The sequence below is a fragment of the Neolamprologus multifasciatus genome, chromosome 5 (genome assembly GCF_963576455.1).
Source record: "Neolamprologus multifasciatus chromosome 5, fNeoMul1.2, whole genome shotgun sequence".
NCBI classification, from domain to species: Eukaryota; Metazoa; Chordata; class Actinopteri; order Cichliformes; family Cichlidae; genus Neolamprologus; species Neolamprologus multifasciatus.
Window position 1 is genome coordinate 37,215,553 of NC_140443.1, and position 14,734 is coordinate 37,230,286.

At 47.6% G+C, this 14,734-nt stretch overlaps 2 protein-coding genes across 21 annotated transcripts in view; both read right to left on the minus strand.

The window, feature by feature from the left end:
• The window catches only part of nfasca (neurofascin homolog (chicken) a), a 132,163-nt gene extending 127,031 nt beyond the window's left edge, over window positions 1-5,132 (minus strand). For 6 of the 19 annotated variants that reach the window (XM_085159074.1, XM_085159080.1, XM_085159079.1 and 3 more), the window contains exon 1: window positions 4,907-5,131. The gene's annotated coding sequence lies outside the window, so the exon portion shown is untranslated. Of the gene's footprint in view, window positions 1-4,906 lie in introns of all 19 variants that reach the window. The other 13 variants (XR_014874019.1, XM_085159083.1, XM_085159081.1 and 10 more) reach the window with 6 other exon arrangements.
• Window positions 5,133-10,629: 5,497 nt separating this feature from the next.
• On the minus strand, window positions 10,630-14,653 carry LOC146519265 (uncharacterized). Of its 2 annotated transcripts, none has more exons than XM_085159105.1 (2): window positions 14,343-14,653; window positions 10,630-11,587 (listed from the first exon to the last, which is right to left on the minus strand). In XM_085159105.1, exons 1-2 carry the CDS (start codon window positions 14,557-14,559, stop codon window positions 10,812-10,814), a joined length of 993 nt encoding a protein of 330 aa, XP_085015231.1. In that variant the 5' UTR covers window positions 14,560-14,653; the 3' UTR covers window positions 10,630-10,811. The 2 variants fall into 2 exon arrangements, with proteins under 2 accessions (XP_085015231.1, XP_085015232.1); XM_085159106.1 differs by having other exon boundaries at window positions 14,373-14,650.
• Window positions 14,654-14,734: the final 81 nt, after the last annotated feature.

Here is a 14,734-nt window from a genome sequence, read left to right on the forward strand (position 1 = left end):
TTTGCATGTTGAAGAAATGTTTCTGCTGCTGAAACATCCAGACGAACAGAATCAACCTTTGGGATTGACGTACCTGGATGCTTGAGCGTGAAGACATGACTGCGTCATGGTGGAGTCCAGAAAGCATGATACGCCAGCTCAAACATTACAGTCAGCATTCATACCCCATGCCAGGTGAGCATGTCTACACCTGAACAACAGATACCTGTGCCAGGTGATCACACTGATGCCAGCAGGCTTCCTTAATCACTGGGCACCATCTTACCCACAATCCACCTGGCCTGGCTGTGCCCCATCTGCACTGGCTGCTCCGTTTATACTGGAGAGCAGCCAACAGAGCCACACAGTCTGCTGCTACATATTCTTTTATTGCTAAAGCTCACAAAAGGATCGTTTCCTGCCTCCACATCTGACCTGTTACAGTGAAACAGCTTCTACACCTCTGTATCTGTAAGGACACGTTTACTGTATGACACCACTGCCATCTGCTGACTAAACACATGAACTGCAGCCTCATGTAACCATATATATATATTATTACCCCTGTGTCTGTGTTCAGAGTGTGAAACACTGTCATGCTGATTAACCAGAGAGTCACAAACACAGAGCATCTCAGACGTGTCCTCCAGTAACACCAGCAGACTTCCTTCAACGTGCACACACATGTGCAATACTTATGCTGAGTCCATTCATTACTGGACTGGGTTACTGTAAATCATTATTATCAGGCTGCTCTTTGTGTTGTTACATCACTGCTGCATCATCAGTGACTGATGGAGTTTTAATGATGTGGGGCAGGGGTCCAACTCCAGGCCTGCAGGTTTAGATCTCACCCTGGGTCAGCACTGAGTCACATGATGAGTTCATTACCAGGCCTCTGGAGAACTTCGGCTGTGTCCCAATCCAGGGTCTGCAGCCTTAAAGGCCGCATTTTAAGGCCGATTACGTCACAGCGACGAAGGCTGTCCCAATTCGAAGGCTGCTCGAAATGCAGCCCTCAAATGCGTCCTTCATTTCCCTGAATTTTAAGGACGTGGCGGTGTAGACTTCGTGGCCCAACATATCCCAGAATGCATAGCGCGGCGGTGGGTGTGGATAATTTTGCTGAAAAAACGGCGGATAAGGGGCGCTGAAGAGTAAACTTTAAGTAAGTCCTGAATATTATGTCACTTATTTATGTGCAAATGTTTAATAACGAAGATCATTAAAACATTCCTGTTGGCCACATGTCGGCAAAGTCATGTGACATTAGTGACGTTTGTACTAACTTGGTTTTAAAGCCTTTACTTTAAAATATACGCCGTTCAATAGCTGAGCTTAATCAGAGAATGATCAAAGCTCATGTAGAAACAAACAAATGAACAAAAGATTTTCTCCTTCATCTCTGTCAAACAAAGCTGTATGAAACGTTTCCAGCTGTTAGTATCATGGTTGCTAGGCAACCTGGGCAGCACAACGGAGGCTAGACCGTCCCGTTTCACAATTTCCTCGCACTTCCGGCCTTAGCGGTCTTTGAGTACGCGGCCCTTGAGGATCGTTAAGGCTGCAGAGCCTGAATTGGGACACAGCCTTCAGGACATGTTGAGGAGGTCGTATAAATCAGCTGTTGGATCAGGGACACGTCTAAAACCTGCAGGACACGGCCCCCCAGGCCTGGAGTTGGACCCCTGCTGTAGGGTCTTCACCCTATGAAGTGCTGTAAGTCAGCTGTTACAGTGTGAATGCCCTGTTTCTCTTTCTTCTACCTCATTATTCTCGTTGCTCAGACCGTTGCTGGTTAACTCCTCCCTCAGTTTTCCTCCGATTTTCACCATTCAAACTTTGAACTGTTCTGCTCCTTCTGCTAATGCCACCTATATCTTTTAGTGCTCATAACTTTTATACTTTTTCAGATATTAAGCTTTTTATGCCATTTTTGGCCCATCTTGCTGACGGGGACCACATCATCAGTGTTGCTTCCCGGGCTGAGCAGCTGAGCTGTTGTAGCTCAGTGAGATGAGCAGCCGTTCTCAGAGCAGGAGGGTTCGAATCCCGCTGATGGCAACATTTCCTTCAGTAAACACTTCAACTGTTTTAACTCTTTTTAGCAGAATTTTCAGTTTTTCACTACTTTTCAGCACAAATTCCAACTTCTTCAGCTGCTTTCAGCAAAAAGTTCTGCTGATTCACCTCTTTCAGCACATGTTTCTCTCATCATGTCTTTGTTTGAGCTCAGAGCTGGTTTGGCTCAGTGGGACGAGCAGCCGTGAGATCCGGTGGCAAAAGGTTCGAATCCTACACGTGACCATTGCTGGACATCTTCCCTGCTTGCATGTGTTGCCAGGGCAACCGAATTTAATACATGTAGTCTGCTTCCTTAACACTGCTGAGTGTCCCCTTTCAAATACAACAGTTTCCAGCTGAGAGTGGAGCTCCTGCAGTGTTTCCAGCAGGTCGTTCTTCTTCTGTGGTTTCAGATTCCACTGCACAGCATTCACACTGCATTATCACAGGAAATGCAACTTTTTCTAGTTTTATTTCATTTTTAGGGCTTTTTTATTGACTTTCCTGCTGAATCCATCTGCCTTCAGTCATCTCTACCTCTCTGTGTTTCGTCTTCTATTCTATCAGCACATCTACATTACTGTTGGAGGTGTTTTCACCTTTTCTTACTGTAAACAGCATTTTCTAAACTCTTGTTAGAATAACATCAGCATGTTTCTCGTATGTTTGGTGTCACCACCCTTTAACAGGCTGTGCTTCTTGTTCAACCTTCAGATGGTTGGAAGAATCAGACTGTGACATTAGCAGAGCCTCAACCACAGTGTGAAGCTGTGCTGGGTAAACTGGTCAGAGCCAAACTTCAATGATCAAACATACATTCAGCAGCCGGCCAGATGGGCATTGTTCCTACAGTTACCTCTGTCCTAAGGACAAAAGCAAACACGTTAAAGTGTTAAAGTGTTAAAGTGTTAAAGTGTTAGAGTGTTAGAGTGTGAGCTACCGTCGTGTTCGGACTCTGCAGCTCTTACACAGACAGAGCAGCTGAGTGTGTTTGGACATGGCAAACCCGAGTGTGTGCTCTCAGGCCATTAGAGGGTCTTCTATGTGATTATAGTGAGAAAGTGAGTCAGCCTACTGATACCATCGATTTAAAGCAACACGTCTGTGTCCTGAGCGTGCAGAACCCAGCAGGACAGCTGACCCCGACACGCTGTGGTGGATCCAGAGGCCCGTGTGCAGCACGGCGTGGACGAGGGGAAGTCTGTGCGGGACAATAATGAGGACTGAAGGTGGTCAGCCTGAGGTCACATCAAAGCCTGAGCTGAGAGGACGACGATGGAGCGGCGTTAACATTTTATCAGCCTTTCCTGTGCTGTGTGAAGCTGCAGAGACAACTCTTAGATCGAACTTCAGCGGCGGTGTCGACAGCTCACATCAGCTCTGAAATGACTGCTACAAGCTTCCTGTGAGAGCTGCGTGTGCTGACAGCAGTACAGAGCCTGTGACATCCACACAGCTGATCTGAACACTATAATTACTACAATCAGCTGCATCCTCACATCCTCTCCTCTGTCTTTGCCTGACAGCAGTGGAGCACCGCAGGCTCATCTCATTCTTTATGATGTTTGATCTGACAAAGGTGGGTCAGGTGGCCTCCTTCATCTATGTGACCTGGGAGCTACACTGGCTGTGGCTACAGGAGGAAACTCTGGTTCTTGTCCTTAAATGTGAAGCGTTCATAAAGACAAAGTTTGCTGCTGTTAAGGCTCATTAATGTTAATCCTCAAACCTGATTATGTGCTTATGTTGACCATGGGACCGTCTGTGATGCCCTCTAGTGGGAGAAAGGAACTACAAGCAGATTAACTCTGACTCTTTTGACTGTATCAGAGGACTTTACATCATTTATTACCACACAAACACGGGGTAGCTGCGTCAGGCTCTCGTTACACGTCCATGCATCCATACAGCTAAACACACAGATCACAGCTGCTGTCCAGGGCAGGAATATGACAGGCTCACAACAGGAAGACGTGCTGATGTATGTGGGTCACAGAAAGGTAAAGATCACATCCAATCACTGCTGCTCTTTAGCGTCCACGTGAACCTGCTGCACGTCCTCAGTGCTGTAACCTCAATACAGAAGCTTTATATAGGAACACTGATCAGCATCCACCACAGCTACGTCACATGAGACACAATGATCGATCAGGATCATTGATACACTGGTAGCTGCTGAGGCTCTGTTAACACTGTCAGCGCTGCTGATGACGCCTCACAGCTGGAACAGGGTCACGACGCTCTATAACACACAGCTAAGTTTCTCCTGAGTGGACGAACGTGACAAAGTGCTGTGTGACAGCTGCTGTGTTGGGAACACCACGCAAACTCCTCTGAATCGGCTTCCCGACGTGCTGTGCAGCAGTCCCGGCGCGCACGGCCGTCCCTGCCTCGCCGTGCGCGCAGGCTGCAGACCCGGGGCCTAAGTTGAAGCCCTTTAAACGTCCTCGCTCGTCCTCTGCAATGACACCTCCTCTCCACATCACACAAAGGCCTCTGCAGATGCACACCGCCGGGCTGGGACGCTCGGCTCCGCACACTAACTATCTTTATTTGCAATTTGCGCAGAGCAGCAGAAATCCCACAAAACCGCAGCATCATCCAGAAAATGCGCAGAGAGAAGCGCGGAGGGGGGGGGGGGGGGTATCTGGCGCACCGAGTGGCCGGTAAACGATGCAAATGACGTGTAAACTGCGCTCCGAGCCCCTGGGACAGGGCTCAGGCTGCAGCATTTTTCACATCATCGCTTCTCCTCCGATCCAGTGCGGCCGGAACCAGGACACCACCCGATGCGTCAGCGCGACGGGAGCCATGCCCATCACAGAGCCTCCATCACGGTGCAAAGGACAGACGGTCCGCTTACCTGCGATTGTCAGCCGCTCCACGCTCCGCTCCACCACCGGGCACCGTCAGCTCGGCATCAGAAAACGATCCTCCTCCTCCTCTGTGCTCTGTCTCGTTAATGCGGTGCAGGGCTCTCCTCCGGCTCGCTCCCTCTCTGTTGTGGTCTCCGCACCTCCTCCCTCCTTGTCTGCTAGCGAGCATCCGGGTGTGCAGATGTGTGCACATGGAGCTGATGGGCAGGTGGTGGAGCTGGAGGACAAAGAAAGAGGAGAATTCAAAGAGCAGAAGATAAAGAGGTTTGGTTTGTGACAGGGTTCAACAAAAAGACGCAGCGCTGTTAACACGTGTACTGTGCTGCTTTATTCCACTTTAACAGACTGTAGTCAAAGAAAAACATTTACATGTTAGAAGCTTTTACTATCATTTGGCCTTCAAATCAATCTGTTGAGCTTGAAGGAGAGGTCAAAGGTCAAATGGGATACAGTAGACCTGTGAGAATCAGCAGCTCTTTCGTGGCTGGACGCAGATGTGTGATGTCCATCAGCCTGCTCGCTGACTGTGACGCTGGCGTCGACCTTCATCTTCTGTCAGCACGTCAGCAGCTGCTAACACGCCGTGGTTTATGTTAGCTGGTGACAGCATCCATGACTGACACTGAGAACAGGTGTGAGGCCATGACAACATTAACATGTAAGCTGGGCATCATTGTTCACATGAGAGCACAAAAGGCTGTAGACCACGAAGAGCCTGCAAATATTTGTTTTGTTTGTTGTTGTGTGTAAATCACTGTGTGATCATTTTGTTCAGTGTCAGAGGAAGTGAGGAGCACTGGACCCTCAGGTGGACACTGATGCTTGCAGCTGCAGGAGCCCATCATCGCAGCATCTTCATGAGTACAGATCCATACAACACGTGATTGTCAGGCAGCTGTTACAATGACACTGGACCACCTGTACAGCTGGTCTCCACATGCATTACATCATTCATTTGTTTCAGCCTGACACATGACTCACGGTTCAGCACAAACTCTTTAGGAAGTCTGACACGTTGTGTTGTATTTGTAGACGCTAATAAAGTACGTGCATACACCGTTTTATGGGCTCTGCATGGAACTGCAGTGCATTCTGGGTGTTCAAGCAAAACCAAAGCAGGACCAGCAAACAAAGAGGAGAATATAGCAGTGAAGTCTGACACAGAGTGAAGCTAACGATGAGGAACGTTCAGAGAATCAGTGATGGGAACATCAGGTGCTCCACTCGTGACCCCGTCACCTGCAAACAAGCGCACGGTTATAAACCAGCTCCAGCTCTCATGAGGACGTGGTGGAGCCAGTCAAGCACCACTGGTTCTGTAACACAGAGCATCTCCTCACCTGGACTCAAAGTCAGCTTCACTTCCTGTGTACAGTCACAGGACAGTGAAGTGGACACTAGAACAATACAAAGACTCTTTTTAGTTTATTTTACACAACATTTCATATTCTGCTGTGATCAGTTTAGTTGTTTATATTTTTACATCCCATTGCACATATTTAATAGTGTTTAACACTGTAATGTAGCAGTTTTGACATTTATCACAGCAGTGTTTGTGTTTGCAGACATCCTGCACATTACTGCCACCTGCTGGCTGCAGTCAGCAAAATCCTGCTCCTCACATACAAGGTCTTAAATAATCAGGCCCCATCTTATCTTAATGACCTTGTAGTACCATATCACCCTATTAGAGCACTTCGCTCTCGCTCTGCAGGCCTACTTGTTGTTCCTAGAGTATTTAAAAGTAGAATGGGAGGGAGAGCCTTCAGTTTTCAGGCCCCTCTTCTGTGGAACCAGCTTCCAGTTTGGATTCAGGAGACAGACACTATCTCTACTTTCAAGATTAGGCTTCAAACTTTCCTTTTTGCTAAAGCATATAGTTAGGGCTGGACCAGGTGACCCTGAATCCTCCCTTAGTTATGCTGCAATAGATGTAGGCTGCCGGGGATTCCCATGATGCATTGAGTTTTTCCTTTCCAGTCACCTTTCTCGCTCACTATGTGTTAACAGACCTCTCTGTATTGAATCATATCTGTTATTAACCTCTGTCTCTCTTCCACAGCATGTCTTTATCCTGTCTTCCTTCTCTCACCCCAACCAATCACAGCAGATGGCCCCGCCCCTCCCTGAGCCTGGTTCTGCTGGAGGTTTCTTCCTGTTAAAAGGGAGTTTTTCCTTCCCACTGTCGCCAAAGTGCTGCTCATCTTATTGTGGGGTCATTACCTTACAGTATAAGGTGCGGTGAGGTGACTGTGGTGATTTGGTGCAGCATAAATACAAAGCTCACTGCTGGTTTTCAGTCACATCTGGGGGGCTGCTGGGGGCAGCTTTCACAGTGGGGTATGTGTCAGTATGTGTGAGCCGGACCTTCAGCCCTGCTGAGCATCCATGCAGGTAGGGGCGGGACTTTGTTTCGATGGGCACACCAGGCAGCCAATCACATGCAAAGACAGACTGGGATCATACCATTATGTGAAAGAAGAAAGGGGGGCAGACGTTCTGAAGACGGCGAGTGTAGTGGTCCACAGAGAGACGGTAAAGTCATTTCCACTGTGGAGGACAAACACTTTCAAACTCGTCCATCACAGCAACACAAACTGCTCCTTTAAAAAGACTCGATGTGCAGCTCAGTATTGACAGTGACAACATGAAGTGTAGATAAGTGTGTTTGATGCAGAGATGTGTGCATGTGGCACAGAGCCATGGCTCAGTGTCTGAGTGAGCCTCACAGGCGTGAAGCCGTTTATGAACCACAAACAAGCTCAAACTTTGAAGCTTCTGTTCTTCACTCTGCGCTGCAGACATGTGAGGTTTTTACAACCACAGGTAACAAAAGAAAACAAAAAGCTAATAAAACTGGACAACGAGCCTCACATCAGCTGACAGCCCAGGAGAAACCAGTTCGTGACAGCTTGTCCGGCTGGTGGACGGCTCTCCTCCACACTGGTCTTATTCATGAAGTGCTTTACAGAGCTGAGCAGTACAGCTAAGAGAGTGAGAGTGACGTCCTCGCTCAGCAGAAACTCGTTGTGGCAGAACAGCCACCAGCCTGCTGACGTCTTGTCCTGTGCTGACAGAAGACGAACGTGTTTTTAAAACTGATTTGTTGAAGCCAGCTTCACACTTACATCAGAGGGCGGGGCTCCACGATGCACACGAGCCTTCACACGCTTGTGGTCATGAAGCTGCTGTAACAAACCTGGCTGATGGAGGCCGGCCTCCCAGGCTGCTCCGCTCGGTCTGTCAGAGATCAGCAGGGTGGATGCTTCTGAACACTTAGAGCTGGGGGAGGCACCACTTCACCTCCATCTGAGCTGAACCTCCCATGGTGGGCCATGAGATCTGACTCAGGAGCATGTAATCAGAGAGGCAGCCCTGATCCTGATCCTGACGATCCACAAGCTGTGTTTGATATTTACAACTTCAAATGAAATCAGAGACGTTTTCAAACTGGAGCATAAAGATGGAGAAACACAGGATTTAAACTGGATGTCATTGTAATGACTGGACTGGTGGAGAGGTGTGCTGTTCCAGTAGGACGGGGGGGGCAATCCCAGGCCTCGAGGGCCGGTGTCCTGCAGGTTTGAGATCTCACCTCGGGTCAACACACCTGAGTCACATCATTAGTTGTTACCAGCCTCTGCAGAACTGCAGGACATGTTGGCTGTGTCCCAATTCAGAGACCGCACGCTTGAAGTAGCATTTTGAGTGCGATTACATCACCGCCACACGACGGCTGTCAAAAACAGAGTATTTTGGATCAGTAGCTGCTGTGTTAGTTGCATCATATTGCTGTAATTGTTTATATGCTTTATATATTCTGAGCTAAGTTGATCTATAGTGTTACATCATATTCTATAAGGATGTTATGTGTTTGTAGATTTTCTGCCCAGTTTGACCCATTTAGCAGAAGTCAGCCTGTTTAAGGCTCTGATATCTATTCTGTGTGACTTAAAGCAGTTATGACATGGTCTGATTTTCTCACCCAATAAAGGAATATTTCATATATCAGTCTACTCTTCATTCTATCAGACACAGTTATCACAGCTCGTACATTTGCTTTTTACACATATATGTAAGCTTTGAGCCAAATGTAATAATGCCAACATACTGAAGGAACAACATTTGTTATATAATACATCTGTATATACACTGTCAAAGATACTTGTCTTTGAGTGAAGATTTAAGGTGATAGGAAATATAAATAACTTCAACTTGAATCTTTGACACAGAGTTCAAGCTCACTGCTGTAATATATCATAATAATCTGACAATAAATATAATATTGTCCATATTATATTTACATTACCAAAGTGAGATGACTTTAGTCTCATGAACAACATTAGCTAATTGTTATTTACTAACTAATCTTAAATGACTGTTCAGTACAGAAATAAAACCAGTCAGGTTCTTGCCCCTTTCTGTTCTTCTGCTGAGCCAAATATTCACAATCTTGAAGTAATATTTTCTCTTCTTTGGGCCTCGACTCACATGTAAAATCTCTGTCTCCTTCCTGTTTCTTTCCTTTAAGGAACATTTCTAAACTGTGACATATGGTCTCCTCAGCTGAACTGGAAAAACTTGTCCATGCATTTGTGTCATCGCGTTCAGATTATTGTAATTCCCTGTTTACCAGCTTGGATAAATCATCTCTGTACAAAACACAGCAGCCAGACTACTAACTCGCTCTAGCAAGCGAGCTCACATCACTCCTATTTTATGTTCTTTACGTTGGCTCACAATAGATTTTAGAATTCGTTTTAAAATGATTGTTTTAACGTACAGAGCACTAAATGGCCCCAGATTATTTATCCAAGCTTCTCACAAAATACACTGCTGCTCGTTGTCTCTGCTCACAGACTCAGAGTTTGTTGGTTGCTCCCAGAACACGTCTGAAGACGAAAGGGGGCGGAGCCTTTCAGTCTGTGGCACCACGGCTGTGGAACAGTCGACCTCTACAACTACGTTTGGTTGACTCTGTGGGATCCTTTAAAACAAACTTTCCTGTTTAAACAAGCTTTCTTTTGACCAACGCTTTTTACATTTTTATATTTTAAATTTACATTTAAACTCTATATTGTGCATTTTGCTATTTATCGTACTGTTTATTTTAATCTCTGTGTGCAGCGCTTTGTGACTTCCTGTCTATGAAAAGCGCTTAATAAATAAACTTTACTTACTTACTAAATGAAGCCCAACAATCATGTTTTACAGTCCTGTGGTCTCAACTAATCAGTGATGTCATGACAAAAATGAATGACCAACAAAACATTTGCTGTAACGTTCCTCGCGGTTAGTATCATGGTTGCTAGGCAACCTGAACAGCGCGACGACGGCCAGACCGTCCCATTTCACAAGCCTCTCACTTCCACACTTCTGGTACTTGTAGTACGCACGTACGTAGCACGCGTACTTCAAGCGTGCAGACCCTGAATTGGGACACAGCCTTGAGGAGCTACTTTAGCCATTTAAATGTGTTGGTTCGAGGACACGTCTAAAACCTGCAGGGACACGGCCCTCGAGGACTGAGCTTGCCCAGCCCTGCAGTAGGATGTCATGTTCTCACAGACTGCCACACTGAGCCTTCCACAGGAAGTGCAGAGAAGGAAACAAAGCATGATGAAGCATGATGGGGTAACACCACAGGCTAATCCTCACAACACTACAAAGATACAACACTGCAGCATTGAAAGAGAAAACAAAGGAGACCTGGTTCACTCTGCCATCTTTAATGTCCAGCCTCGCCTGTCTGCGGAGCTACAACTACACTCATTAACACCACACACGTCACCTGCAGTTGTCATGTTTATTGCACAACAAGACACAAGCACACAGCACCACTGGACACCACTAGAAGAAACAGTTTTTGGTGTTTACACATGAAGCGGCTTCCTACTGGGACAGCTTGCAGTGTGGCGCTCGGCTCCAGCCGGCCCTCTCTCTGGTGTGGAGCCTGAAGTGGGTGTTAAGATGAGCCGACTGGTTGAAGCATTTCCCGCAGACGTGGCAGCGGAAGGGCTTCTCTCCGGTGTGGATGCGGTGGTGCCTCTTCAGCATGCTTACGGTGGTGAAGCTCTTCCGGCACACCGCACAGCTGTATGGCTTCTCTTTGGTGTGCCAGCGCATGTGGACCTCCAGCTGGCAGGCAAAGTTGAAGCCCTTCCCGCACTCGTTGCAGCTGTGCCACCTCTGGATGCTCTGGCTCGGATGATGGGGGCGCGATGACGACGCCTTCAGGGACTTTACGTTTTTAATCTGCAGTACGTGAGCGCTTTGCTTTCCGTTTGAGCGCAGCAGCCCCTTCACCTGCTGCTCGTTTCTCACAGTCCTGTGTGTCTTTGCAGCGGTGGCACGAGAATCACTCTGAGCTGCGTTAGCGGCCGCTGGCAGGCTGTTACGACACTGCTGTGTCCTGTTGTCCTCCCTGTCCGTCTCCGTCTTCACCTCTGGGGATGTGAGCGGAGGCAGCGAGGCGGTTTGGGCAGGTGGAGGATTTAACCTCAGCGGCTCAACGCTCCTGCAGTTTCCTTCCTCGGAGTTGCTCAGCTGGTGCGAGCAGTGACTTTGAGCGTTTCTGTGTTCATCTTTGACGTGTGACAGCAGCGCTGCACTCCTTCCACACTCAGACGCGCAGAGCTGACCGTCCTCCTGGGCCTGAGAGTGGGGCTCTGAAAGGTGACAGACATCACAGTCATGCTGGGTGGATTTATGCACGGTCAGTGAACACTACGATTCACAGCGGCGCTGTAGTGAACGCACAAATCTGCACATGTGAAGATGGCTGAAGCTGTAACACGTTGAACACTGACTGTAAGTAAAAGCACTTTAATGCTTCCTCATTTTCTTTAAACACGCGTCACATGTTTCAGATCCTCAAACCAAACGTGTAGCCTTCGGCATCACTGAGGAGCACCTGGAAACACTCATCTACCTGCTTCTCCTGCTCTTTGCATCACTACCCACGCTCAATACTCTTGCTCTAGTCCAATCATCTTCTCGCCCGCATTCTTTGAGCCAATCAGCCTCCGCTTTGCATGCTTTAAATCTGTGCTCTCTGTCATTCTGCCATTCAGACAACCCTCCTCCTCCTCGTCAGCCTCATTCTTCATCTTCACTACCACTGCGTCCTGTCCTACATCCTATCTGCCATGATCATGATCAGAGTCTAATCATTCATTTCTCTATCTCAGTGAATCGTGTTCAGTTCTTCCAAGTGATCTTATTGAACTTTAATAAGTAAATATAAACACTGTCTTGTTTTAAAGGGGAAAGCTATCCAAGCCGAGCTGGCTCTAATAAACTAATGGATGTGTGACCCTGAGTGTTTCACAGCCTTCAGTCATTTATCACAGCAAAGCACAGTACTGGGATTAATGCTGATGAATAATGTAGCGTAGTGCAAAGACACACACTCTTACACTCTGAGGCGACGGATGCTGCTGTAAACAGACATTTGTCTTTCTACTGATATACAGTTAGGGTCCGTGTAAGGGTCAGTGTAAGGGTCACTGTAAGGGACAGTGTAAGGGTCCGTGTAAGGGTCCGTGTAAGGGTCACTGTAAGGGACAGTGTAAGGGTCAGTGTAAGGGACCGTGTAAGGGTCAGTGTAAGGGTCACTGTAAGGGACAGTGTAAGGGTCAGTGTAAGGGTCAGTTTAAGGGACCGTGTAAGGGACCGTGTAAGGGTCACTGTAAGGGTCCGTTTAAGGGTCCGTGTAAGGGTCAGTGTAAGGGACAGTGTAAGGGTCCGTGTAAGGGTCCGTGTAAGGGTCACTGTAAGGGACAGTGTAAGGGTCAGTGTAAGGGACCGTGTAAGGGACCGTGTAAGGGTCAGTGTAAGGGTCACTGTAAGGGACAGTGTAAGGGACAGTGTAAGGGACCGTGTAAGGGTCAGTGTAAGGGTCACTGTAAGGGACAGTGTAAGGGACAGTGTAAGGGACCGTGTAAGGGTCAGTTTAAGGGACCGTGTAAGGGTCACTGTAAGGGACAGTGTAAGGGTCAGTGTAAGGGACAGTGTAAGGGTCAGTGTAAGGGTCAGTGTAAGGGTCCGTTTAAGGGTCCGTGTAAGGGTCCGTGTAAGGGTCCGTGTAAGGGTCAGTTTAAGGGACCGTGTAAGGGTCCGTGTAAGGGTCAGTGTAAGGGTGTCTAACAGATACACCCTACACATGTTGACTGGACACACACCGATTGTGCAGTTAGTGCGTCTCCCTGGTGTCTGGAGGTCGATCTACAGAATCGTGTTTCACAAGGACAAACTGAACGGTGGGTGTTTTGGTTTCCAGCACACGAACCTTTTGCGATCTGCAACAACCAGAGTAAAAATTGTGAACGCGGTATTATTAATTGATGTGAGTCGAGTTCACACGGACGTGACTATGGTCTCATTACACACAACGTCCCCGGTTTGTTGAAATAATCCCGTCCACAAACTGGTCACTACTGTACCGACACTCATCTTTCACTAAAGTCAAGGAAAGGAGGCGGAGTCAACTGGACCCGCTCTCCCCAGTGTTGCCAACTTAGTGACTTTGTCGCTATATTTAGCGAGTTTTCAGACCCCTAAAAAAAGACGTGAAAGCGCATATCGCTTTTACTCTCAACAAGCAGCAGGTGCTGTAACGCAGTCAGTTCTTCTTTTACTCTTTTACTGTTGTTGCTGTTTTGTGGATCACAAGGTTTAAAACTACTTATAAACACACACACACAAAGTAACTCCACCAGAGTGCCTATTTCGGGTCACTTTTGCCGGTCCAAGCCCGGATAAAGGAGGAGGGTTGGAATTGTGACATTAAAAAAACAATAATTGCTAAAAGAAATTTAATTTGTAGTTCTAAATAAACTCTAAATGCATTTAGTTTTTTACTCACTTTATGTCTCTTCCACGATGTTATTTCTCTCTCCAGCAGCGTAGGTTACAATTACATTAGCATGACCAATTATGCAAATTAGGTGATGACGTCATTTAGCGACTTCTAGCGACTTTTAGGACAGCCAATAGCGATTTTCCTTACTGAGGAGTTGGCAACACTGACTCTCCCTACCCAGTGCGCGCTCCCGACGCAGGGGAAACCAGTTCTGTCGGGGATACCTACCCTTCCTACGACACCGGGCATCAGTTAAAATCTTAACAATTAGGTTAAACGACTAGTACGTCTGGTACTGACGAGCGAAAACAGCGACGGTTAGCGATCACGTGTCTGGCTGTTTGAAACTGGCTCCTCGGGAAACTCTCTGACGTCATGTTTCTAGTCATCAGCCTGGGTTTAGTTGATTTTTACAGGTTAAACTACCAACAGTGTTGTTTCCAAACCCCAGAGAGCAAACTGACTTCGCGTGTCTGTGCTAGCACACCTGTGTGTAGCAGCGGTAGCTCCCACATAGCTGGAGCTACCGCTGGGACACTGACACTTGGGCTGGTTTTTACCAGTGAGCGCCGTGAGCCGATGCTCTTCACCTGACTGCAGCAGTAGCCGCTGGACGGCCACGTTCAGGAGCCGTTTGAGTCGCTCGTTCTCCTCCTTGGAGCGCAGGATTTCACTCTGGTACTCCACCACCGTGTCTTTTACGGCGCGAAAAATGTCTTCGGCCGCCGCCGTGAGCCTGTCGTTCAGAAACACGTTGAGGAGCTCCAGCTTGGTCATGTTTTCTCTCAAGACTCGGTGTCCTTCTGTTTACATCCTCTCCGACGGAAGCTAAGATACACCGGCTTCTGCCAGCTGCGTGACGCCACCTGCTGCCTGGAGGGGCCATTGACACGGCTTCTTCTTCTTCTTCTTCTTCGACGTTTTTTTGGCGGTTGGCAAACAACAATGTGGT